Raw genomic sequence first — 24,064 nt, forward strand, 5'->3', positions numbered from 1 at the left:
TAAAGAACGGATATAGTCAATGGGAAGTAGCAGTTGGCTGAGTCAACTGTTTCACCAACATTTGGATTCGAGATGGTATGTTCTCATGTCTAATCCTGGGATCTCACCACTCCCCAGCTTTATTCGTCCCTTTCTGTGTCCCAGAGAAAGGCACAATATGAATATAGTATATTTTCATTATTAATGTCAATTATGACAATTTCATTGAAGATTGAAAATTAAAGAATTTAATGAGACAAGTGCAGTAGGTGTTGTAGTATTGGCTATAAAGAGCTTACAATATTCTATCAGGTCTGAGATACTTTTTACACCCCCCCGCTTTATTCTGCAGTAGAGAATCATTTGAAGTTTGAAACATAAAATGAGATGACTTATGCTCACTGCCAAACCACATTTTCCTTCAGGTTTCATTTGTGCAATACAGCGATGAGGTCAAGTCTGAGTTCAAGCTGAACACGTACAATGACAAGGCCCCAGCCCTTGGGGCCCTCCAGAATATTAGGTACAGAGGAGGAAACACAAGAACAGGTATGTGTATATGTAGACCTTTACTCTCCAAACATTTGTAGTGGCAGAACTGAGTGTATTATCTCACGCTAATGTCCAGATTCTTATCAGTTGGGCGTGACTAATGGCATTTGGGTAGTTTTCACTGAGGTGACACTAAAATCTTCCATGCCACATTCTGTAGGCAAGGCCCTCACGTTTATCAAGGAGAAAGTCTTGACTTGGGAGAGCGGCATGAGGAAGAATGTCCCTAAGGTGTTGGTTGTGGTCACGGACGGTCGGTCCCAGGATGAGGTCAAGAAGGCGGCTTTGGTCATCCAGCAGTCAGGCAAGCCATACATGAATTTGATTGCACTTGCAATTTTAACATTTTTAAATGTTCACAAATGATTGCAAAAGACTAAATTTGCTGATGTTACTTTACTGTTTCTGTTTCACTCTGCACTGTATACCTTCATAATGCTAGTTTATATTTAATTATGGAATGGTTTGCAACTGCTCAAAAATGACATGGGGTATTCTTTGTATAAGATATGGTTCAGGATTGACAAGGCGCAAACCACATTTTCCCATACTGGCTGGAAGGCTACAGAAAGCAATGATAATGAGATGGTGCTAGAGCAGGCTTCCTGTCATAGCAGAAACGAATCTTGATACTGCTTCCTGTGCAAGGAGAGAAAAAAAGGAAGCCTTTAGCTTTAGCACATCTTTGCAGATGCAGACTTAATGATTGCTAAAAGATATGTTGCAAAGAAGGAGTATTGAGGTCTTAGGGAGTCATCTCTGGGATAGATCTTGCCAATCAAATATACCGAGAGCCTCCTGGTAACACTGTTCTTTGGATTAGTTATTTAAGATCATTAGAGGTGAAAGTAGATCTTTCCAGTACTAGCATTAACAGTCCCCCTACCCCCTGCTGTCCCAAGCAAGGTCTAAGGTGGATATATTTTTAGAGAGAATCTTATGCATAATTTGTTGTAGTAAATTATAAAGTAGTTAATTACGTGGAACTTGTCATCTGTACATGCATGATTCTTTGGCTAAAATTATGAGTTATGATTAGTGCTAAGTCATACTGTCTTTTTTCAATAGAGGTTGTTCTTGCTGATCTTTTATAAAATGTATTGCCATTATGTTATACGCCTTACACAGATTTCTGCATGTTTGTGACTCCTGGTAGATTTAAGTTTGGGCTTATAAATATTTGCTTCTCACATTACCTTATTTATATCTAAATATATTTCTAATTCCTTATATAGCTTTTTTTTTTCCCGATGTCAAATTTAGCTTTTGGAGTGAAAAATGTGCTTATTTGTCATAGCCTAAATTTGCTTATTTGTCATAGCCCATCTGTTGCCCGTGAGAGTTGTACATTCCATTTTCAAGGTGGCCAGAGTTCTGCCTTTGAGCCTGAGTTTCCTGAGAAAATCAGTTTCAAGAACCCAGATTTTAAAATAAGCCCATTCTTGACTTCTGAGTCACAGAAGCTTAAAATATTAATGGCTGCAGAACTTACGTGTGTATCAGGACTGTGGATCTGTGGAAGGCAGTGTGTACTGCATGAAGTCTTTTGGCTATTAAAATCTTCCTATTTGAATTGTTGGGATTTTATCTTAGGGAATCAAATTAAATGAATTCTTTAAACCAGAAAATAGAAAGACCTGGAAAAAGTATGTATTTATTAAAGAGAGTTCATGTCAAATAAAAGGACTTGCTGCATACATTAAGAAAATACAGCATCATTTCTGATAAGAAATATTTTGCATTGTTCTAACAACAAGGACAGAAAAAGAGATACGTGATTCATTCTGTAAATGCTACTTTGCAGGGTTCAGCGTCTTTGTAGTTGGTGTGGCTGATGTTGACTACAACGAGCTTGCCAACATTGCCAGCAAACCAAGTGAACGGCACGTGTTCATTGTGGACGACTTTGAATCTTTTGAGAAGATCGAAGACAATCTTATTACATTTGTTTGTGAAACTGCCACTTCAAGTAAGTCACAGTCAACACGGATCTATAACCTCACTTATTCTGAAAAATAATTACTTAGTAGACAATTCTATATCCTTTGTGGGATCAAGTCTGTGCATAAATAGATCCTGGGAAATCACTTGAGAACCTGATGAATCACAGTTCCTATTGCGATCATGCTAAATGTGTGCTTGTCAGAAGTCCATTTTTAGCCTTGAATATGTAATTTCCTTGTGTGGAAATAAAGTGTTTTAATATATCCTTTTCCCACCACCCCAATGCCTATGACATTTGGTTAAATTAATCTCAGCCTCAAATTGCATATATAGGGCGTTTCTGTGAGATGAAAGTTTTCCCCGTTAGTAATCAGTTGGTATTTGTTCTGTCAACATCCGTGCTTCAAGAGAGCAATGAAAAAAAATGATTCCTCAGAAATTCAGTTGGTTCCCATTTGTTTGTTTGGGTTTAGATGCTCAAGTTCAGCTTTTTAACTACAGTGAAGAACCAAAAATTGATTATTTAAGTCAATTTATTCTTATCACCATCCATTAACACCAATTCTTGGGGTATAGGTTATAGAGGCAATTAATCCTCCATAATTACCAGGAGGCAATTTATCCTACATAATTGATCAGGGGTCTGTGGCTAGTCCAGACCCGTGATCCTGGACAGGGCTATGCTTTACAAATATAATATTCCCCTCCATTAACATTATTTTAAAAACAGAACTCTGGTTAGAGTAAACAAACTTTGTTGGTTTACTATGAAAATTTATGCTGAAGTTCGGAGTGGAGCTGCCCTGGTGAAAGTGAGTAGGGGGCTGGAGTGGTTTCTCTTCTGTTCCAAGTAGTCCTGGATGCAGCCCTCTGGTACCCTCAGCTCTGAGGGGTCCAGAGCAAAAACTACTGCACACTTGTTACTGTTACATGGTGTTTGGTAGCCAGTGTGAGGCTTGGAGACTTGGCAGAGAAGAGGGTTGGGGATGGACAAGCTCCTCCTACCTTTGCAGAAATCTAAAATTCCCTGGGAGGGAAGTTCTTTAAATCTATTGAAAAATGTGAAAAATTCCTCCTTTAATTCTATTTTATTGTTTTTAAGAGTACTGTAAAAGTCCAATTGGATTAGAGAATGTTAGGGAAATATTTGTTACACTGGTTAATAGTATAATTTCTCCTACACATAGGAAATGCGTAAGAAATAATGTATAAAATATTAAATTGAGAAGTTATTTTAATAAATGAACAATGTCATTTATTACTTGAAATACATTCATTGCTACTTTCTGTGCATATATAATGTGTACATTGTGTTGGTGAATCATACTTAAAGAACGCTGTACATTGCAGGTTGTCCTCTCATTTATTTGGATGGCTACACCTCACCAGGTAAGCATTTATACTTTTGGGCTAATTAATTTCCAGATTTAAGCAATAAAATAATTAAAATGTACTCCTTTTAATATTTTCTTTTCTGATGTAAAGGTTTTAAGATGCTTGAAGCATACAACCTGACAGAAAAGAATTTTGCTTCTGTACAAGGAGTATCTTTGGAGTCAGGGTCTTTCCCCAGCTACTCAGCTTACAAGATTCAGAAGAATGCGTTTGTGAGTCAGCCTACAGCGTAAGTGTGACAGCAGGAGGTTCTCCTTTTCTTAAGACCTGCAAAAAGTTCTTGGAATATTTGCTGACTTCCCAGAATCCTGGAACTTTAGAATTGTCGGAAGACTGCTTATGGATGACCCTGATTGGTTTTCTTAAATACAGTTGCGTTAATTGTTTCCAGGTTACATAGTTGTTTGCACACAGGAGACTAAGACTCAGGCCTCATTATTGCCAGATCCAAGAAGCTCATGCTGGTAACAGATTACTGACCCTTTTGAATTTAAGGCTAGAAAAGCTGTTAAAACAAGAAGGCAACTTAATATTTTGAACATCTCTCCCTGTGGTGCAGAATACTGGATGGAATAAGTGCAGAATGAGAGCATTCTTTTTAGTGTTTCAGACCTCTAGAAAATGAAAGGTAGTTTTTCTTGTCCGTGATCAGACAGTTGGCATTTAGTTTTTATTGGCTGACGCGCTAGCAATCTGTTGTGTAGCTGTAGATGCTATTTTACTTCATGAATGTTTGCACCTGAGTATGATAACTGAAATCTGTATTTCTTTTTCATTAAAATGAAAACTTTTTATGTTGAAAAATATGTTTGCCAATTTATGGAAAGAAAAGAACAGTGAGAAATAAAGGTGGTGTAAGCTCAGGACAGGGTCAGGAATGATGTCTGAAATATGAAATGCTCTGAGAAAGCTGATGGAAAATTCAGACTAAAACCAAAGCTAATTTATTTTAAGAGGCACAGATCGTATCGTTGTAGTGTGACCACAGTGTAAGTCTCTAACTCCTTTAATGGTTACCATGTTGGCTCGGAGTTCTAGGTTTTTCAGTGAACCGTAATACCCAGTGTTTAACTCTTCCAGTCAGCTCAACATATGATTTCTGCATTTTAACTAATGACAGCCTATTGTTTTCTCAAGCATCAGAACTTTTGACTGAAAGGAAAGAAACATAAATACAATTACATAATTTTTTCACAAGCACTAATTAAGGAAGGAGAAAAATGGGCTAGGTGAGAGATGAGTTGATGTGGAGAAAATATTATTTTTAACATAGAATATTATAAAGATAGTTCTTGAACATATAAAAGACATCATATCAGCTTACCCAGAGCATATGTTTTAAAAGCAAGATGGCATTAGTAGTGTGGTATTAGGACACGAAAGCTCTGTGTCCTCTATCAAAATTCATGGAGGAATAGCTTCTTTTCTATGAGCTTATTATCTGGTTCTTTTTCTTACCTTCAGGGAGACACTGTTATTAAATGGTCTCAGATAGAAAACCATCAATTCCACTTCAAAGATTCCCCCAGAACAATGATTGACTAGACTCTGGAGGGACACATGGGACCAATTTTTTGTTTTTTGTTTTGTGTTACAGCTGAGAGCCAAGAAACATTTCCTTTCAATTAATTCACATTCTTCTATCATCACCAAATGTTTGCACATGTATATGGCCATCACATTTAAAATGGATTTTGTTTTTGGGAATGTATGAACTCTGGGGGTGATTTATTTGATTTCAGGGGAGAAATTTGGAAGTGTAAAAACTATTACTGATAGGGAGGGAGAGAGAAATTAAAAACTTAAGCCATTTTATGATCTCATACAGCTGACATTGGAAATTAAGTATATTTAGTAAGATTCATTCTCTTTAAATGATACCCACAGTCATAATGTTTATCATTCTAAAATTATCATATAATTTTATAATACTCTGTGTCTAGAAAAATTAGTTATTAACAGTAGGATAAAAGACTATTTTGTAATTTCCCAGGCTTTTGTGACTTTATCAAATTAGAAATAATCGATTATAATTTACATAACTGATCTTTAGTGCTTGTTCTTTTGATGTGCTTCCTAAATTTTTCTCCTTCTAAGGAGAAGTCAGAGGAGCCAGATTATTATAAATAGCCTCTAATACCACCCATATGAGATTCTGGTGCAAAGATTTAAAAGAGTATCTGTTCTTGATGTTAAAGCAATCAATCTTTCTTTCTTCTTTTCTTTTTTTCTTTCCTCTCCTTTTTCTTTCTTTTGTTTTATCCAACAGAGACCTACACCCAAATGGACTCCCTCCTTCATACACGATTATATTATTATTCAGACTTCTCCCAGAAACTCCCAGTGACCCTTTTGCAATTTGGCAAATCACAGACAGAGACTACAAACCACAAGTTGGAGTGATTGCAGATCGTAAGAATTTTTATCTTAAGGCACATGCGTACTTAGTTTTGATTATGTTTTTCTTTTCTCTTTTAAAAAACTTTCTGAATATAGACTATATACATATTTGATATATACTTTCATGTTTGAACTTTTCCAAGTATAACACATCAGTAAATATCCTAATTGCATTTTATCATAACTGGAATTATTATATTTTTAAAGAAATCTCTCCAACAAGATTTATTTGCTAATACTTTAAATAAAAAGTATACAATGCATATGATTTAATAACACTTTTATGTTGATGACAGCTTCTAGCAAGACGTTATCATTCTTTAACAAGGATACAAGAGGCGAGGTGCAAACTGTTACATTTGACAAAGAAGAAGTAAAGACATTATTTTATGGAAGTTTTCATAAGGTAAAAACATAAGATTATTCAAGTCTTATTTCTAGAAAAAATACAAAACAAATTTATTATTTATTAAAATGTCATGTTAAATTGGTAGAATTATAACTATGTCTTTTAAAAATAAAATCTTATTTTAGAGAATTTGGTTAATTCAAATAATATTTAAAATAAAACAATATACTAATCAAGAGATAACTAGTAACATTTTGATATATTTTTAATGCTTATTTCTTTTTAAAATTCGAATCATATAGTGTATATATTATCCACCTACTTTTCTGCTTACCATTTTGTTATGAATCTTTATGTCATTTAGTTTGAAAAGCTTGGTTTTAGTGGATTATATTTTAATTGATAATATTTCTTCTGCTTGCTTTTTATTGAAAAGTACAAACATGCCAGTGAAATGCAGAATAATTATTTTTATGAATCCAAAAGTTATCGATATCTACCAAAATAATTAATATAAATGTTTATGAGATTAATTTTTATGTGAACACACTTATTCTTTAAAAACACAATTCTCTAGAAAATCTTATTAAAAGTTCTAAGAAGCATTCTAGGGATTGTCTATTCTTGATTATCTTAATCAATTTTCTGTATGTCAACATCCAGCAGATAGTAGAAATTTTTTTTCAGGTTTCTAAAGGATAATTCGTTGACAAAGAAGAAGCACTTCTTACTTAGAAAATACTGAAGTTGGAAGCATTAGAAATAAAAAGAATGATCTAGGTTAAGAATGGAGGTTAGGAATAGACTTTTTAAAAAAACTTCTATTTTAAGTTCAGGGGTATGTGTACAAGATGTGCAGGTTTGTTACATGGGTAAACGTGTAGTGGGGGTTTATCATACAGATTATTTTGTCACCCAGGTATTAAGCCTAGTATCCATTAGTTATTTTTTCTGATCCTCTCCTTCCTTTCACCTGACACCATCTGATAGGCCGCAGTGTGTGTTGTTCCCCTTCATGTGTAGGAATTGACTTTTTAATAGTATTTCTTCATCCATTGGATTATGTTGTTGCACAGATGCTTTAAAATTTCTCCAGTGTGGCATGTAGAAAGATTAGCCCTTATACATAAAAGACAGATGTTTCCAGTTCAAGCTGATTCTCAAGTGAAAATTGAAGAAGTTTCTTCTACCTGAGTAGATTTAGCAGTATTTCTTACTGTTTCTACTCCCAAGGAATCTTGCTTTCTTTCCAGAGTGTTGTTCTTATTCGTCAATCAGATTTTTGATAAGGATGGTAAAGGACTCTCCTCATCAAGCTCAAGGAAGCTTCAATGTACATATTAGTGATAACAAAAAAAAGGAAAAACAGAAATCCCTGAGTACAATCGTATATCTACTTAAAGGTTTACAGACCTCCATAGTGAAGTGCAGTAAGATAAATGCCTCATGAGAAAAGCAAGTTCTAGTTTAGCAAGTGTTATTGGCTTTAACTGATCCTTATCTGATCTTAGATGTTGAATCTGGCAAAGGTCTTATGAACTTTTGAGGCTCAGTGAAACTTACATTTGAGTAACTTGCTAAAAAGGACTATTTTTATTTTTCCTTTCATAACCACTGAAGATATTGAGAATCTGATCATCTGCTAAACCACTGATAACCACTTGGTAACTGCTATTTAAAAATTTCCAACTGTCATGGAATGCTTCATTTTATCTGAAAATTTTAAAAGGCAGTATTTTTTAGAGGTCTGTAGTGATATTAATGATTGTAAATCAAGACACTTTTTTTTGACATTCTCTTCTTTATACCATTTGCCTCCCCAGAAAGTCATTTGCATTCTTGGGTTTTATATAATGCCCATTTTTTCTCCTCACAAGCTCTGTCTTTTCTTTCCAAACTCTCTACCTTCTTCTTTGTTTTTTATTTTAATAATCTGTCTTTCTTTTAGTTTCTCCTTTTTCCCCACTGTGCTCTTTTTTCTCCTCCATTCCTTAAACTCGTTCTTTCTTTTTAAACAGCTTTATTGAGATGTCATATAGAAAAATTGTATATACTTCAGCTGTATAATGAGGTGTTCTGATATACACATACATTGTGAAATGATCTCCACAATCAAGCTAATTAACATATCTATTACCTCTACAGTTACCATTGTGTGTGTGTGTATGTGTTGAACCAGTTTAATCTAAGATCCAGCATCTTGCAAATTGCAAGCATAAAATACCCCCATCCCATTGGCCCACTCTCATCTCATCAATTCAAGTACCACCTTCAATCACTCTCAGCTGTTCACATTTTTTACTGAGCCAAGGATTCAAGCACTCTTTCTTCACTTTCCGTCTAATTCCTGAATTGAAGTTTTTCTAACTTGGGATGAGAATGAGCAATATTTCAAGAGCAGGAAATTAGTGACAGTGACAGGGAGAGGGACCTTTGGGGAGAGGGATTAACTAAAATAGTTTAATTAAGGAATGACAGGCAGTTATCCCTTCCTGGGGATTCTCTTGAAAAGCTTTTTTTGTGTCTCCCTTCTATTGTTGAAAGATGACATGGATTCATGTGAGACGTTTATAATAAGAAAGAGAACTAGAATGGCAGAGTCTGGGAAGGGAGATGGGTGACAAGAGGGTCCCTATTTTTTTCTACTGGTCTGGGACTAACAACACATCATTTAGGAAATAGATTGGTTACTCTACATACGTGGCACAATGATCTACAGATGACGGGCCCAATCTGAAATGTAACTATGCATTTGTTTAAACTGCAGTAAAACACACTGAATACATTATAGCAAAATGTACTTTTAGAATGTGTTTCTCTATGGTTATCATTCAATGACAAGTGTTCCTGGAATAATTTTGTCACAAATTAAAAATTTTGAAATAATTTTTCTGGATACTGTGGTTTTTCACATGCCTTGTCAATGTTTGCATCTGTGGTTGTTCATATATGAGCCAAAAAGTTTTGGTTCTTATTAGATAAAAAATATCTTAGCATGGTGTTCTTCTTGAGTTCAGTATTAGTTGATTGTCCTGGGGGCATTTATTTTTAGTAAGCTATGTATTACTTTTAAATAAAAGCAATATGTAATTTATATTTATCACAGATGCAGTAAACTTATGTTTTGGCGGGGATTCCATGTGGGAAAAATATTTAGTTTAAAAATACTTTAGAAATTATTCTTATGCTTATTGACTGAGAGCATTTAAGGGAATTTCTGTCCCTTTTAATTTGCTGCCAGACTTTTCAAAGTAATTATCAAGGGCTTACTTCAGTATTTGTGCTGTGATAAGTAGAAACTCTGAGCATAACTATAAAGACAAGGATTACCCAGGACCATTCTTTACATTGTTGAAATACAAACATTTTATTCATTATCTATACTAATAGAGTTGTTAACATTCTGTGTGTCTTCAGTAGCAAATGAAAAATAAATCAATATAAACTTCTTTCCTTAAAAGGAAATCGAATCCTGAATTCTATTGATTTCCAGAGTTGAATCCCTATAGAAGACATATGCTAGTTCTTTACTGTATGAGATATCTATATGGTATGCAGATTATTTCTGCCTGAGATTGGGGAACAACAAACTGAAAGTTGAATTTAGCAAAATTAGTGGAAGACATCGGAAATTTCTTTGTAGTGAATATAATAGTATATACATGATTTATTAACCTCTACTTGGGTAGCTCTTTATAGCTTACAAAGTCATTTCATCTACTACATGCTCTCTGGTCATCTCAGTAAGAGTAGATAGTGGGAAAATAAGAAATTACGCATGTGTATATGTTTGTAGGAAACTGAGACCAGAGGTTAAGTGGCTTGTCTAATTTCATATTATTAGCAAATGATTTCATCAACATTGCCAACTGTTCTTGGACTTTTAGAGTAAGACTTTTGATTTAGGATGAGAATAGCTTAAAAAACTTCAAAAAAATCTCATCGAAACTATGCAGAGTCAGCTAATTTTTTAGTGTAGAAATTTTATAATGGAAACAAATTATCTTTTTAGGTTCATATTGTAGTGACCTCAAAAAGTGTTAAGATTTACATTGACTGCTATGAAATTATAGAAAAAGACATCAAGGAAGCTGGAAATATAACAACTGATGGTTATGAAATTCTTGGAAAACTCCTTAAAGGGGAAAGGAAATCAGCTGCAGTGAGTAACACATTTTTATTTTTCTTGGTATCTTGTGTTAAGATTGAAATGGCATTTTTCTAAACAACTCTTTGGGTTTTATTTTATTCTATTTTTCTCAGTGAGTTTTAAGTTGTCAAATTTCTTGATCAGATCAAAACATCGGAAGAAGTACATTGAGAAAATATGTCCACAGAACATAATAATGTGCTTTAACTACTTACTAGAAACAAAATAAGATGTCAAGGCACCAGGGAACACCATGTAGTCATCTTGAAACAGGATCAAATTGGAGAACACCACACAAAGAGTTGCCAGCATACCCAGTGAAATAGAAAATAGTTCCTATTTTGTACTTCAGCTATAATTGTTAATACAGATTTGTACAATCAGGATATTAAGCATTTGGGGACACTAGTTGCAACTTTCACCAGAGCCCACATTTGCTCACAGAGGAGCCATTCGGCTGCCTGTATCAAAAGGATCATTGGAGTAGGGCATCCAGCTGACCCCATTACTCACAACTTTCACTATCTCAGGTTTGAGGCAGGAGCATGCCAACCCCATTTACAATGTTATCTAGTAGGGAAAATTTAAAGTTGTCATCATACCAAGCTAATTAAATTCATAGTAAATGTCAATCAAAGCCAGGCACCATTGCTCATGCCTATAATCCCAGCATTTTCAGAGTTCAAGGAAGGAGAATTACTTAAGGTCAGGGGTTCAGGATCAGCCTAGGCAACATAGTGAGACCCTGTCTCTATAAAAAAGAAAAAAAAACAATCAGCTGAGTGTGGTGGCACGTGCCTGTATTCCTAGCAACTTGGGAGGCTGAGGTGGGAAGACTGCTAGAGCCCAGGAATTTGCAGCTGCAGAGAGCTATGACGGCATCACTGCACGCCAGCCTGGGTGACAGACTGAGACCCTGTCTCAATCAATCAATCAATCAATCAATCAATGTCAATCAATAGACCTATTGTCCTAAAAGCAAAGCTAGCCTGTTTGACTTCTATAGTTATTATTTTAAAAATGGCTTTATTTATTTAATTTAGCTTTCTTCCATGTACAGGATTTTCTTCTAGATTCAAAAGGAAAATTTTTATTCCACAATATAGAAACAATTAGTTCAAACATAATATAATTTTGATTAAAATCCAAACCTTCTGTTGAATATTGAATCTGATATTTAAGTATAACAATTACATCAGGTTGTTAAAAGAATAACATTGTCTAAACAACTTTTTACTTTTTATCATAAGTAGTTTATTTTTAAACTATAGAAAGATATAAAATATATGCTATCTTGAAATAGTTGAGGATATCAGAAAAGTTATTGGTCAAACCCTTGGTAATAATTTCTAAAAAGAAGAGCATCAATTGTAGAATACGTGAAGAATTGTTTCTTTAGTTTACTTTTATGTTACTTTTCTATAAGGGTGGGCTCTTAAAGCTCGATTTAGGCTGAGTGCGGTGGCTCATGCCTGTAATCCCAGCACTTTGGGAGGCCGAGGCGGGTGGATCATTTGAGGTCAGGAGTTTGAGACCAGCTTGGCCAACATGGTAAGACCCCATCTCTACTAAAAAAACAAAAATTAGTTGGGTGTGGTAGTGGCCGCCTGTAATGCCAGCTGATTGGGAGGCTGAGGCAGGAGAATCTCTTGAACCCAGGAGGCAGAGGTTGCAGTGAGCCAAGATCACACTGCTATACTCCAGCCTGGGTAACAGTTAGACTCCATCTCAAAACAAAACAAAACAAAAAACAAATTTGACTTAAATGTGTGTAGGCTTCAAATTCATTTAATTATAGAAATTAATATTCTCTTAAAAAATAACACAAGGCTGGGCACCGTGGCTCATGCCTGTAGTCCTAGCACTTTGGGTGGATCACCGGAGTCCAGGAGTTCAAGACCAGTCTGGCCAACAGGGTAAAACCCCGCCTCTATTACAAAATACAAAAAAATTAGCTGGGCATGGTGGTGGACGCCTACAATCCCAGCTACTCAGGAGACTGAGGCATGAAAAGCATTTGAACCTGGGAGGCAGATGTTGCAGTGAGCCAAGATCCCACCACTGTACTCCAGCCTGGACAACAGAGTGGGACTCTGTCTCAAAAAAAAAAAAAAAAAAAAAAAGAAAAAAGAAAATACCTAACAAACAAGTGGAACAAAACTCACTCAAACATTGCATTTCAGCCAAAGAGGTGAATCAAGAGTGGGAATCTCATACACCTTCCACTTTTCTATCTTTTTCTCGTAGGCATATGTTCAAACATTGCATTTTGGCCAAAGAAGTGAATCAGGAGTGGGAATCTCACATACATGTTTCACTTTTCTATCTCTTTCTCGTAGGCATATGTTTTCATGTTCTTTCCTCATGAAGTAAGGATCACATTGCTCTCAATGGCTCACACCCTTGAGAGAGTCTGTGTGAGAAGTTGGCAATGTTAAAATGTGGAAGTGCCAATATAAAATGTTTCTCATGCATCTTTAGCTGATGTTGCTGTTGGTTGTTTGCAGTTCCAAATCCAGAGTTTTGACATTGTCTGCAGTCCAGTGTGGACCAGTAGAGACAGATGCTGTGATATTCCTTCTAGGGTAAGTAAAACAGAATTGAATTCTGCCATGGCTTTAACAGTCCCCCAGGGATAAACCCTTGTTCCTGGGAGAGGAAGTAGCACTCCACAGTTGCATCTTCAGGATGGAGCTAAAAGACACGCGATGTGTGGGTGCTCACCAGCTACTACAGAAAAGCCAGTGCCTGTGTGATCCCTCCCTCACAAGCTGGTAATGCACAGAGTATATCTGGAAATTCTCCCTAACAGAAAAGTCCTGCTGAGTTAATGTGTTTGATAAGCCCACTTACTGTAAAGCCCTCTTGTTGCTTGTAAAATATCAGCATTTTACAAAACAAGCCAGCCCCTTTCTGGATGACTAAGGTTTTTTAGATGGTAGAAATAACCATAGTATTCTTTCTGAGATGATGATTTTTCTTTAATAGTATCTATGTAGGTGGTAATAGTTACAAAGTTGAATGTTGGTGATGGATTTGAAGCTTTTGGCCAGCAAAGACCCACATACATCCACAGGAAGAGTGTGCATTATTTATTCAGCAAATATTTTTTGAGCACCTATTATAAGCTAGGCACCAATCTGTGTACTTGTGTTAAGCCAGTAAAAAGTGAGTATTCCAGTGAAAGGCACTGGGAGAGAAAGAATTAATAAGGACGTATATACTATGTTATTCAGTGAAGTCCTAGGATGCATAACAAATCAGGGCAAAGGGACAGACAGTGATGGTAGGTAGTAGCAGCCCTCAGTGATAAGGGGAGATTAAGCAGAGACCTGAACGAGGTGAGGGACAAAACAATGTGGATAATGGAGAAAGAGTAAAGAATTTTGGATTTTTTTTCCAAATGGGAATTGATATTTGAGATACACAACAAGTCTCTAACACTGGATTAGAGGAAATTGGATTAAATTACCAGAGATCTCAGTGGTCTTGTAAACATTTCTTTGTCGGTGAGGTTTCCTAACGTAATGCATAAAATAAAGACATAAAGGAGCACAGCAAGTTTCAACATAAGACTATTCATAATGATAATTAAAATTATTTCTTTAAGTTGGGCAACAGACTTCCTTGTGTATGTAAGTGGGGGTGGGGATGGGAAGTCATTTTTTTCCTCTAAATTAAAGGTAAATATTCTTTTCAAAATTTCAGAGAGATGAGGCAAAATGCCCTGCTTTTCCAAATTCTTGCACATGTACACAGGACAGCGTTGGACCTCCAGGACCTCCAGGCCCTGCAGTAAGGAAATTGAAATAGTTCCTCTGGTTTTTCCTTTGAAATCTTTAGAGTGATTATCTATTTGCCAGTATGGAGTCAATAAAATGCTTCAATTCATCCAGGTTTTCTAGGATAGAGCAAGCTAAATCGCAGACCATCTTTTTAGTATATTTGGCCATCTGAAATGGAGTAAATCAGGAAGAATATTTGATTCTGGCATTTGACATATTTCTTCAGCCATGCAAGAATGATAATATCGGCTAGTCTTCAGGAGCTTTTTTCTTAAAGATATGAACCTGGATTTCCATCTGTAATTACATGACTGAACATTCCTTACATCTCCCGAAAGCTTCTTATATGTTTGGTATAAAGCCATAGTTGAGAGGCTGACCCAAGAACAACTTGTTGAGAACCTAGAACATGTGCACCTTATATGGCAGACATATCATGAGAATAACATAGAGAGAGGGTAATTTACACATGTGATATCATAAACTCTGGGTTTGGAATAACTTGAGTGAGAAGACTATGAGCATCTAGATTTATCCATTGGTTGGGAGGGAAGGCCAAGAAAGTGCAAGGCAAATCATTGAAGATTGCAGTGATAGAGTTCATTGATCAACGTGAAGCCCCTTGATTTAGTCAATGCAGTATCTGATCTGGGCCAGTTTTGAGGATAGCTCTAATCTCCCTTGGCTTCTTTTAAGAAAATATGTAATTAACATAGGAACAGCTCAGGGATTCACAGAACATGAAAATTTACTATTCTTGGGTCATAGCAAATAATGTAGACCGATTTTTAGGTTAATTACAAGCCAGCTCCTCATATATAGAATCAAAATGTCACTGGGATTACCATTCTTTTTTTCTAGTAACAGTGATTTATATTTATAATCATGAAATTATATCCTGGATGTGACTTAGATGTTTTTGAGATGTTGGGATTTTTTCCCCTGTAGTTGTGAGGTAACATGCTTGGATGTCACTGTGATATTTATGTCCTCTTTGTTCAGTTGTTTCTGAATTCCTGTTAAGTACATGTTCTAATATTCTGAGCGATTTAAGATACTCTTCTTTTTGCCCATCATTTTCCCCGAGGAATGTAATTCACATAAATCCAAAGCTCATTTTTCTCTTTATTGTATACAAGTAGTATAATGTTTGCTTTTCCCAATAAACCTCAAATTTTCAAATGAAAATTTGAAATTTGAAACATAATTAAAAAAAGAGACACTCAGAATGTACAAAGTTTTGAAATTCTCTTGCCTTACATATTTGTATGACATGAAATATTTGCTTCAATATTTTGCAAGCAGCTGTAGAATAATAATTGTCTGGAAATTGCACTTTTTCTTGAAGCACTTTTTGTATATCAACTTCTTCCTATGTTCACACTACTATATGCTCTATGTATTTTAGGGAGGGCCTGGTGCCAAAGGTCCCAGAGGTGAAAGAGGTATCAGTGGGGCAATTGTAAGTATATTTTAGAGTGCATTTAAATTTTTATCTATATGTTGAAATCTGGTTGTTCAAATTTTCACAAAGGGGGTATGTGATCTTGAGCAAGTTAGCTCAGGTTTAGTGTGCCTCAGGTAATGTAATTACCTCTGTCTTATCTCTGGATGTCATAATGATGGATTAGACTAGCCAGAGAAAGAAATGCACAGGATGCGTGTCATAGCTGTAACAATTACACATGGGGAAGCTGCAGAAGATCTTTAAGGCCTTGCCCAGAATATGGGGAAGCAGAGGGGGTACCCACACCCCACAGGGAGCAGAAACTGCTAGAGAGCTGGAGCCCGTTGGGAGCACTTCTGCTGCTTTTTTCACCAGTCTCAGAAAAAAATGCTGAGTGGCTGCGTATGTGCTCACAAGGGGTCACCTGCTCCTTCTGCCAGCTCCACACTGGTTTTCTGTAAGACAACTCAAGCTTCTCGGGGGAATATTTTATGAAGATAATGTGTAGTTTTTGGTCATAATATGATTAATGATAAAATAACCCCATTAGGAAAGGGCAAGATTAGGATGCTAACCCAGGCCTGATGCCAAGGTTGTGCCTTTTCCATCTAGACAGATTGCAAAAGAGCTCCAGCACAGGGCACCTCATCCATGGGCATCTTTTCTTTCCTTGCTTGATTTATATATCCTTTAGTCCCAGAAATAAGCTGAAGTCTAAGAGAAATGAGGACTAGCTTAAATCAAATCCAGTGAAACTTAAGCATTTAATCTCATGTAAATCTATGAAAATTAATATATGAATGTATTATATGCAATGTATTTTATTAAAAAATCTATTTCTAATAGGACTTTTATGGAAATGTAAGTGCTCCTGTAAATTTATTGTACTTTTCAATAGTAAAGGGAAGAAAGGAATTACATTAATAAATATATTCATAGATGTAGATTTCTAAAATGTTTACAAAGATTATATGATTGATGTCTTAGAGTTATGACGGCAAGTGTCTGACTAAATGTCTGCACTGAAAAGGTATTACATTACTTTGTGGTTGTCTCTCTCTTGTGTATTTTAGGGGCCCCCTGGTCCTCGTGGAGACGTAGGTCCTCCAGGGCCCCAGGGTCCTCCAGGCCCTCAGGGACCCAATGGACTCTCTATTCCGGGAGAGCAAGTAAGCACAAAGCCTTTCTGTATTAAATGAGAATGGCGGATAAACATTCAGTTACATGAATCTTTTCTACATTTTGCCAAATCAAGTGTTTTCTCAGATAATTCAATGAGGTTAGTCACCGAGATAGCAGTCTCTATGATGACTGTTATTTTAGATATGTAAATAGACTATGTAATAATATAAAACTGTGTAGAAAAAATTACTGCTACTTATTTGACTTTATTAAGCATTTTCTTATAAGTAGATATCCCCTATGTTAAACTATATTCTTTTAAGGTAGGTATAATATCCCATAATTATATAAAATTACCCCATAACATTCTAAGTAGAAGTTATAACACAGCATTTGTAGTTTAAAAAGTGAGCATTAATTCAAAAAAGGTTTATTCATCTCCTTTCAAAAATACCCTTCTGTGCTCATTCTGAACGCTTACACTGGATTTATGAAGTGATGAAGATTTCATAAGTGACTCATGTCTTCCTTTTTTGCTTAATCTCCGTGAAACGCCTGAGAACTGTTTTCCCATTGCTCACTCTAGGGTCGCCAAGGGATGAAAGGTGATGCTGGAGAGCCAGGACTTCCAGGCCGAACAGTGAGTTGGTCTCTAGGTTGCCTTTTCTTCCCCCTGTCATTTGCTATTTGAAAATTTCCTTTTGTAGTACCTCAAAAGGTGAATCCAGGTTAAGTAGCAAAGCAGAAGCCTGGATACGTGCGTCACCTCATTTCCATTTCATACCCTGGTCTTAGCCTTCAAGTTGGTGCTATTCAATTCAGGTATCTGCTCGTTGACTGAGCGTCTACTGTATGCTTGGCCATGTGCTTGGCTCTGTTCTCCTGTTTCTATTCAGAGCCTCTGGAATTTAAAAAATAAACATTTGGAAAATAACAAGGATTCTCTCCCACACAGGAAGTATATTATAATGTTTCACTTGTTTGTTTCCTTCTGTGCAGGGAACCCCAGGATTACCTGGCCCACCAGGACCAATGGGACCTCCAGGAGACAGAGTAAGTTTTCTTGAGCAGGCTATAATGAATGATGTTGGAAATGATGTCACATGGTTGCCTATTCATTAAGAACCCTTCAAAATCCAGTTTGCAAGGCTGGTAATGTATCTTGTGGAAAGCTGCAAAGCTGCAAAGCTAATGTCAGTGGACCGTCCAACATCAGATCAATCTCAAGGTCTTTGAAATAAAATGGTGGGACTCTAGGGAAGTATTTGAAATTTTAATTTTCAGAAAATTTCTTACTGTATCATATTCATAAAAAGAAGTCCAGAAAAGGAATTTTAGCTGATTAAAAAGAGATTCAAGAATCTCAGCAAATTGTTTTAAATCTTAAAATTAAAATCTTAGTTGTGAGGCAGCTTTTCTGTAACCATGAGGGTAGCCTTGACTCCCATAGCACTTTCTACAAACTCAAGATATCCTGTCTACACCTTTAGAACTCAAATACCACTTCTAGGCCTTGATGGTGGGGTGGACAGCTGGTATTTAGTAGGGAATTTGCCTATTGGTAGCAGCTTTCAGGTTTGGTCTTGACTTAGCATGAAAGCAGTACAGGAAACCCAGTCTTCTCTAGGATAAGTTAATGAGAAGCATGGTGAACATGACCTCTATGTTCTGTTCATCAATAATGTGAAATATTTGGTTCCATAGGAGACCACAAATGCTTTAATAAAAAGAACCCAGAAACTTTTAAGAGTTTCTCAAAACAAAGGAACTAATGATTTTTCAGCATCTTATGGTTCCAATAATAGTCTGAGAGTAGTTTGTATTTTGATTAATCAATCAAGTTAAAATATATGACTAGCAGCAGGATCTGAGGAAGCCAGTACTATAACACTATAACAGCTGCCACTAAACATAAATCTATCAACCTTAACACCTCCAAGACACCACTGGGCAGAGAGGTAGGCCATTCAGAGGGAGCAAAGCTTTGCCCTAAGAAAATACAAAATGGTAGATGATATGCCAGTGAACTTTATTTGTTCCCGTGCCTCCTTTTGAGTTTGGGGGAGACATAATAGAGAGGTCAAAGAGAAAACTGAATTTTCTGGGATATGGGATGTGGAGGTAGTTCTGACATATACATCTTCTGACTCTTTTGAGACTGGCACTTTAGGTTTTTTTTTTTTTTTTTGAATTCTTATTTTACAATAAAGGACAACAGTGAGAGTACAAGGGTGACAAGTCAGTCTTCTTTATTAGAACATAAACCCCAGAATATTGCAGTTGAGAAGTGGCAATGGGCTGACTTGCTTGCTGCTGCTACGACTGAAACGTTGTTTCCATCACATCCACCCCAATGTGGGCTTCATGCAGACACACGGTGGGTTCCCTAGCACACTTCCCAGCAGGACTATCTTTCTGGACTTGTTCTCAGACAGCCATCACCATCAGGCAGCCTAACTGCATCCCTGAAAAGTAAGGGGACTGGAAAGGACTGTGCTCTTCCATTCTCAAATTCTAATCTGTGTCCAGCTTTGTGGTGAGGCCACCCTGGAATGAGGGCAAGAGAACTTTTCAGGAAACTGTTCTCCCTTTTCCTTCACAGCCTGTGTACCTACCTACTGCTTAGTAAACTACCACTAATGCAAAAAGGATGGTGCATAGCTGGTGGGGTATCAAAAATTTTAGAACATTAGAGAGACTTTGAGTATGGGAATCTCAGCTGAAACAAAACAAAACAAAACAAAACTTGAACTCAGTAGTGGAAGTGAAGAGAAGGAGGCACAAGAGATCAAGGCCAGGAGTTGTGGTGAGGAATGAAGACTTGTTAGCAGGATCAAGTAGGGAGAAACAAGATACAGAGATTGTCTTCAGCACAGATGATTTTTGAAATGAGGCACAGTGCTGGGGGCTATTAGAAAGTAAAAAAAGAACCACATATACAGGTATCTGTACATGTGTATCTATGAAAATGGCCATCAGTCTTCTCAGCCATCCTCACTTGGGTAGAAGTGGAAATAACTGCTGTGGCTTGCAGCAAAAAATGAAGAATAAAATAAAATTGTGGCACGAAGTTCTGCAGATGTCATAGTGGGTAGCCTTTTTGAGTACTTCGTAATAAATCTTCTTCACTCCAATTTATGAATATATTTCCTCTAAAAGGAAATGGTTGATCAGAAAGTTCTTAGACTGACTAAAGGACGATTAGTTATTTAGAAATATGATACTTACCATAAAAAATGAAAAAAAAACATCCTATATAGTAGTTGGAGAAACTTGGGTGGAAGAAATTTTATTCAAATTGTCCAAGCAATATTATAGGGAATTTTTTTCTTAAGTGGCCCTTAGAAGTGATATTGGTGTTACATCAGATAGGCTTAGGATCTGTGTTTTGTTAATCAGGCCTAGATCTTCCAGAAAACAGTCTGAAATCTTATCCCTAAAAGTTTCTGAAAAAAGTTTTTTTTGGGGTAAGTGGAATATTTCCAACAAATGTAAAAAGAATAATTTAAACTTCTATTGTAAAGTCAATGTACTAATAAAAAGTGTGGATAGTTAATTCAGGAAGAGATCCAAATGGTCAACTTTTGTGAAAATCCAAGAATATGGATGAAATGATTACTTTCATTCTCTGCAGAAAATGAGACAAAAATCTCTGACAGAGGAATGCAACAACTCTAAAAAATGACCTGACTCAGAAATCCTCGGCTGGATTTCAGAGATCTGCTGTTGAGAGTGAATGCTAACTGGGTAGCAGGATGACTCATTCCAGGCAGAGGTCATTTGGCACTGTACAGAGAGAGAGAAAAAATAACATATAAACGCGGGTGCACGAGCCAGAGATCAAGCCTGTGGGGAGATGTGCTCTGTTCCTGCCTGGTGAACTGACGCTGAAGCAGTTCTGGCCTTTGTGTGTATTGAAGAGAGACAGAGCACTAGAAAAATTAACTGCTTATTATCAGGATTGAGGATTTCCTCTCTTTTGAGTGGAGGGCAGTTAAGATAGCTTTGCCTCTGTTTTTTTTAAATAGGGTCCCACTCTGTCACCCAGGCTGGAGTGCAGTGGTGCGATCACGGCTCACTGCAGCCCTGACCTCTCGGGCTCAAGTGATCCTTCCACCTCAGCCTCCCAAGTAGCTGGGACCACAGGTGTGTGCCACCGTGCTTGGCTATTTTTTTCTTTCACATTTTTTAGTGACAGGGTCTCCTTATGTTGCCCAGGCTGGTCTTGAACTCCTGGGCTTAAGCAATCCTCCTGCCTTGGCCTCCCAAAGTGCTGGGATTGCAGGCATGAGCCATTGCCTCAATGGCTTTGCCTCTTTTGGGAGAGGAAGAAAGAAATTCACCAGGAGTGGAGACATAAATAGTCCTGTTCTAACTGTCTGACAGTTGCTCAGGAAATGAGGAAGGGAGCCTTCTAATTAGGTGGTCAGGGTTTTCCATATAGACTTCTGTATGTCTGTATGTATGGCAGGGTATGAAGACTTGAGAGCATGTGTGAAAATAATTTCATTATTTATGTTTAACGTATATTCTTAGGTAAGGGGGAATTTAAATATTTAGTAAACTTTCATGTTAAGTATTTACTACAGAGCTTAATATTTGCATATTTGGTAAAGGAATGTTTTATAAAATTTGATGATTCCATCTTAAGGAAATTTTAGGCTTTAGAACATGATGTATTGACCGGTACATATTATAAATATTCTATTAAACATATGGCTAAAATATCTGGAAGCTGTGGTAAGAGCAATAGGGAGAAATTCTTATTGTTTTGTTGGGGCTGATATGATGGAAGAGAATGAAGGTGTGGAGAATGCACCAAAGGGAAAAATGAATTTCTAAGCTGAGAGTCCAATTCCCAGCAGACAAAAGAAGACTCTGCCACCATAGTATCATCTTTTATGATACCACTTGCTTTTCTCAGTAACTTTCCTTTCCTCTCGCCTGCATCCTTCCTGGGCCAGCCTGTGGACATTGACTTTTCCACAGAATGGGTAAATTTTCCTTTAGACTTCTTTATGCTATTACAAAAACAAAAAATGTCTTCATGAAGGGAATCTGCCTTCCTGGGAGAAGATTAGTTTGGCTCTTAAAATTGTTTTATCTATAACTATACAAGTGAATGAGCATAGAAATTGATTATTCAGTAAAAGGCATAAGTTAAACTGAAAAGATTTTTTTATTTTTTTGCTGTTTGTCTTCTTATTGAAAGCTTACCTCCCAAACAGCGTGTTGGGCTATAAATCCTTCGCTTCAGCCTTCAGCTTTAGCAACCTGTTTAGCATCTTTTCTTTTCACTTGCTCATGACCTCCCTAACTGTAATCACTTTCATTTTTACAATAGGGCTTCACTGGAAAAGACGGTGCAATGGGACCCAGGGGCCCACCAGGGCCGCCGGTAAGAACTAAATGTGTCTCATCTTTGTGCCCTTCACTCCCACCCTCTCACCTCATTTTGCTAGTAGCCTGCCTTTGAAGCACATTTCATCTGTGCTGTGGAGTATATCATTGAGGGACCTGTGTTTTTATTTACCTACATCAAAATGTGCTAGAGAAAACAGATGTGTTAAAATACGGAATCTTTCTGTTTAATCAAGTTACATTTGAGAAAAAGAAAAAGAAATCTCTAACTAACTGGCTACCGGCTGGTTAGTGCCTCAGTTTCTTCATCCCTACATTAAGTGGTTGGGTTTTATAACCTCGGTGGTTCAGTTATTTCCTGTTACAGAATTTTAAGAATCTGTGCCTATAACATTTAAATTTCAATAACTTTATTATTGAACAGCCATCAGTTGTTCTGAGGAAGTCAGTTTTATCTACAACTAAAAGGGTCTTCAACTTAAGATATTGGGAAAAATACTGAAACTAACGATTTTGAAACTGTCATCTGTATACTTGCATCCAGGTGAGATCCCAGTAAAATTGTTTGAGGTGATGGATAGCCTCCACGTCTGTGTGGCAGGATATGAAGACTAAAGAACATATGTTAAAATAGTTTTATTATTTATGTTTAAAATATAGATCTTTAGGTAATGGGGGATTTAAGTGCACAGCAAACTTTCATGTTAAGTATTTACTATAGAGATTAACATTTGCATAATTGATGGAGTAAAGGATTGCTTGACAAAATCTGAACATTCTATTTTAAGAAAATTTTAGGCTTTAGAACATGACATACTGGCCAGTACATATTATAAACATTCTATTAAGTATAGGGTCAAAATGTCTGGAAGCTGTGGTAAAAGCAACAGGGAGAAAATCTTACGATTTTGGTGGGGTTAAGGGTGCTGACATGATGGAAGGGAATGAAAGTGTGGAGAATGCTCCAAAGGGAAAAATGAATTTCTAAGCTGCGAGTGCAATTCCCAGCAGACAAGGGAAGACTCTGCCACCATGGTGCCCAACTTAGCACAAAACTGGCCACCTTCTTAATTCTTCTCCAGCCTAAATTTTCAACCTTTGTGTTTTGAAGGATTGTCTGGTCTTGTAGTAGGAAACTTACTTAAAAAAAAAAAGGGAATTGCTTCCTGCAAATCCACTTTGTAACCAATTTACTAGGATCATAGTCTTAAATTGTGAAACTGATTGTATACATATGCATGTATTTTTCAACTGGTCTCAAAATATATTTTAAAACTATATAGTCCATAAGGATTGCACTGTAGTTGTCAAGAGTTTTTTATTTCATGTTATCTTAAAATTTGGTTTTATTTTTCCTGAATGTGTAATTATGAGTTGTTTCATTTAAACGCGTTTAAAACAGGCTGTATTCATTTACTTTAGATGGGATTTTCCCTTTGTCATAACAGTCCCCTTCCCTCTCCGTGTGTTGTAGGGAAGCCCAGGCTCCCCGGGAGTCACAGGACCAAGTGGGAAGCCAGGAAAACCTGGAGATCATGGCAGACCAGTAAGCGGACAGCTTGCATGTCTACTGACAGTCG

General features: G+C 36.6%; 1 protein-coding gene across 1 annotated transcript in view; it reads left to right on the top strand.

The window, feature by feature from the left end:
• The window catches only part of COL12A1 (collagen type XII alpha 1 chain), a 121,816-nt gene that overhangs the window by 86,971 nt on the left and 10,781 nt on the right, over positions 1-24,064 (top strand). Inside the window, exons 45-60 of the mRNA XM_030809319.1 lie at positions 405-528; positions 692-835; positions 2,336-2,500; positions 3,826-3,864; positions 3,961-4,099; positions 6,140-6,282; positions 6,567-6,676; positions 10,632-10,781; positions 13,277-13,354; positions 14,478-14,564; positions 15,963-16,016; positions 17,075-17,170; positions 17,710-17,763; positions 18,123-18,176; positions 22,468-22,521; positions 23,959-24,030. Coding sequence (XP_030665179.1) covers positions 405-528; positions 692-835; positions 2,336-2,500; positions 3,826-3,864; positions 3,961-4,099; positions 6,140-6,282; positions 6,567-6,676; positions 10,632-10,781; positions 13,277-13,354; positions 14,478-14,564; positions 15,963-16,016; positions 17,075-17,170; positions 17,710-17,763; positions 18,123-18,176; positions 22,468-22,521; positions 23,959-24,030 — 1,563 coding nt within the window. The remainder of the gene's footprint in view (positions 1-404; positions 529-691; positions 836-2,335; positions 2,501-3,825; positions 3,865-3,960; positions 4,100-6,139; positions 6,283-6,566; positions 6,677-10,631; positions 10,782-13,276; positions 13,355-14,477; positions 14,565-15,962; positions 16,017-17,074; positions 17,171-17,709; positions 17,764-18,122; positions 18,177-22,467; positions 22,522-23,958; positions 24,031-24,064) is intronic.

Source organism: Nomascus leucogenys, chromosome 3 (genome assembly GCF_006542625.1).
Source record: "Nomascus leucogenys isolate Asia chromosome 3, Asia_NLE_v1, whole genome shotgun sequence".
Taxonomy (NCBI): Eukaryota; Metazoa; Chordata; class Mammalia; order Primates; family Hylobatidae; genus Nomascus; species Nomascus leucogenys.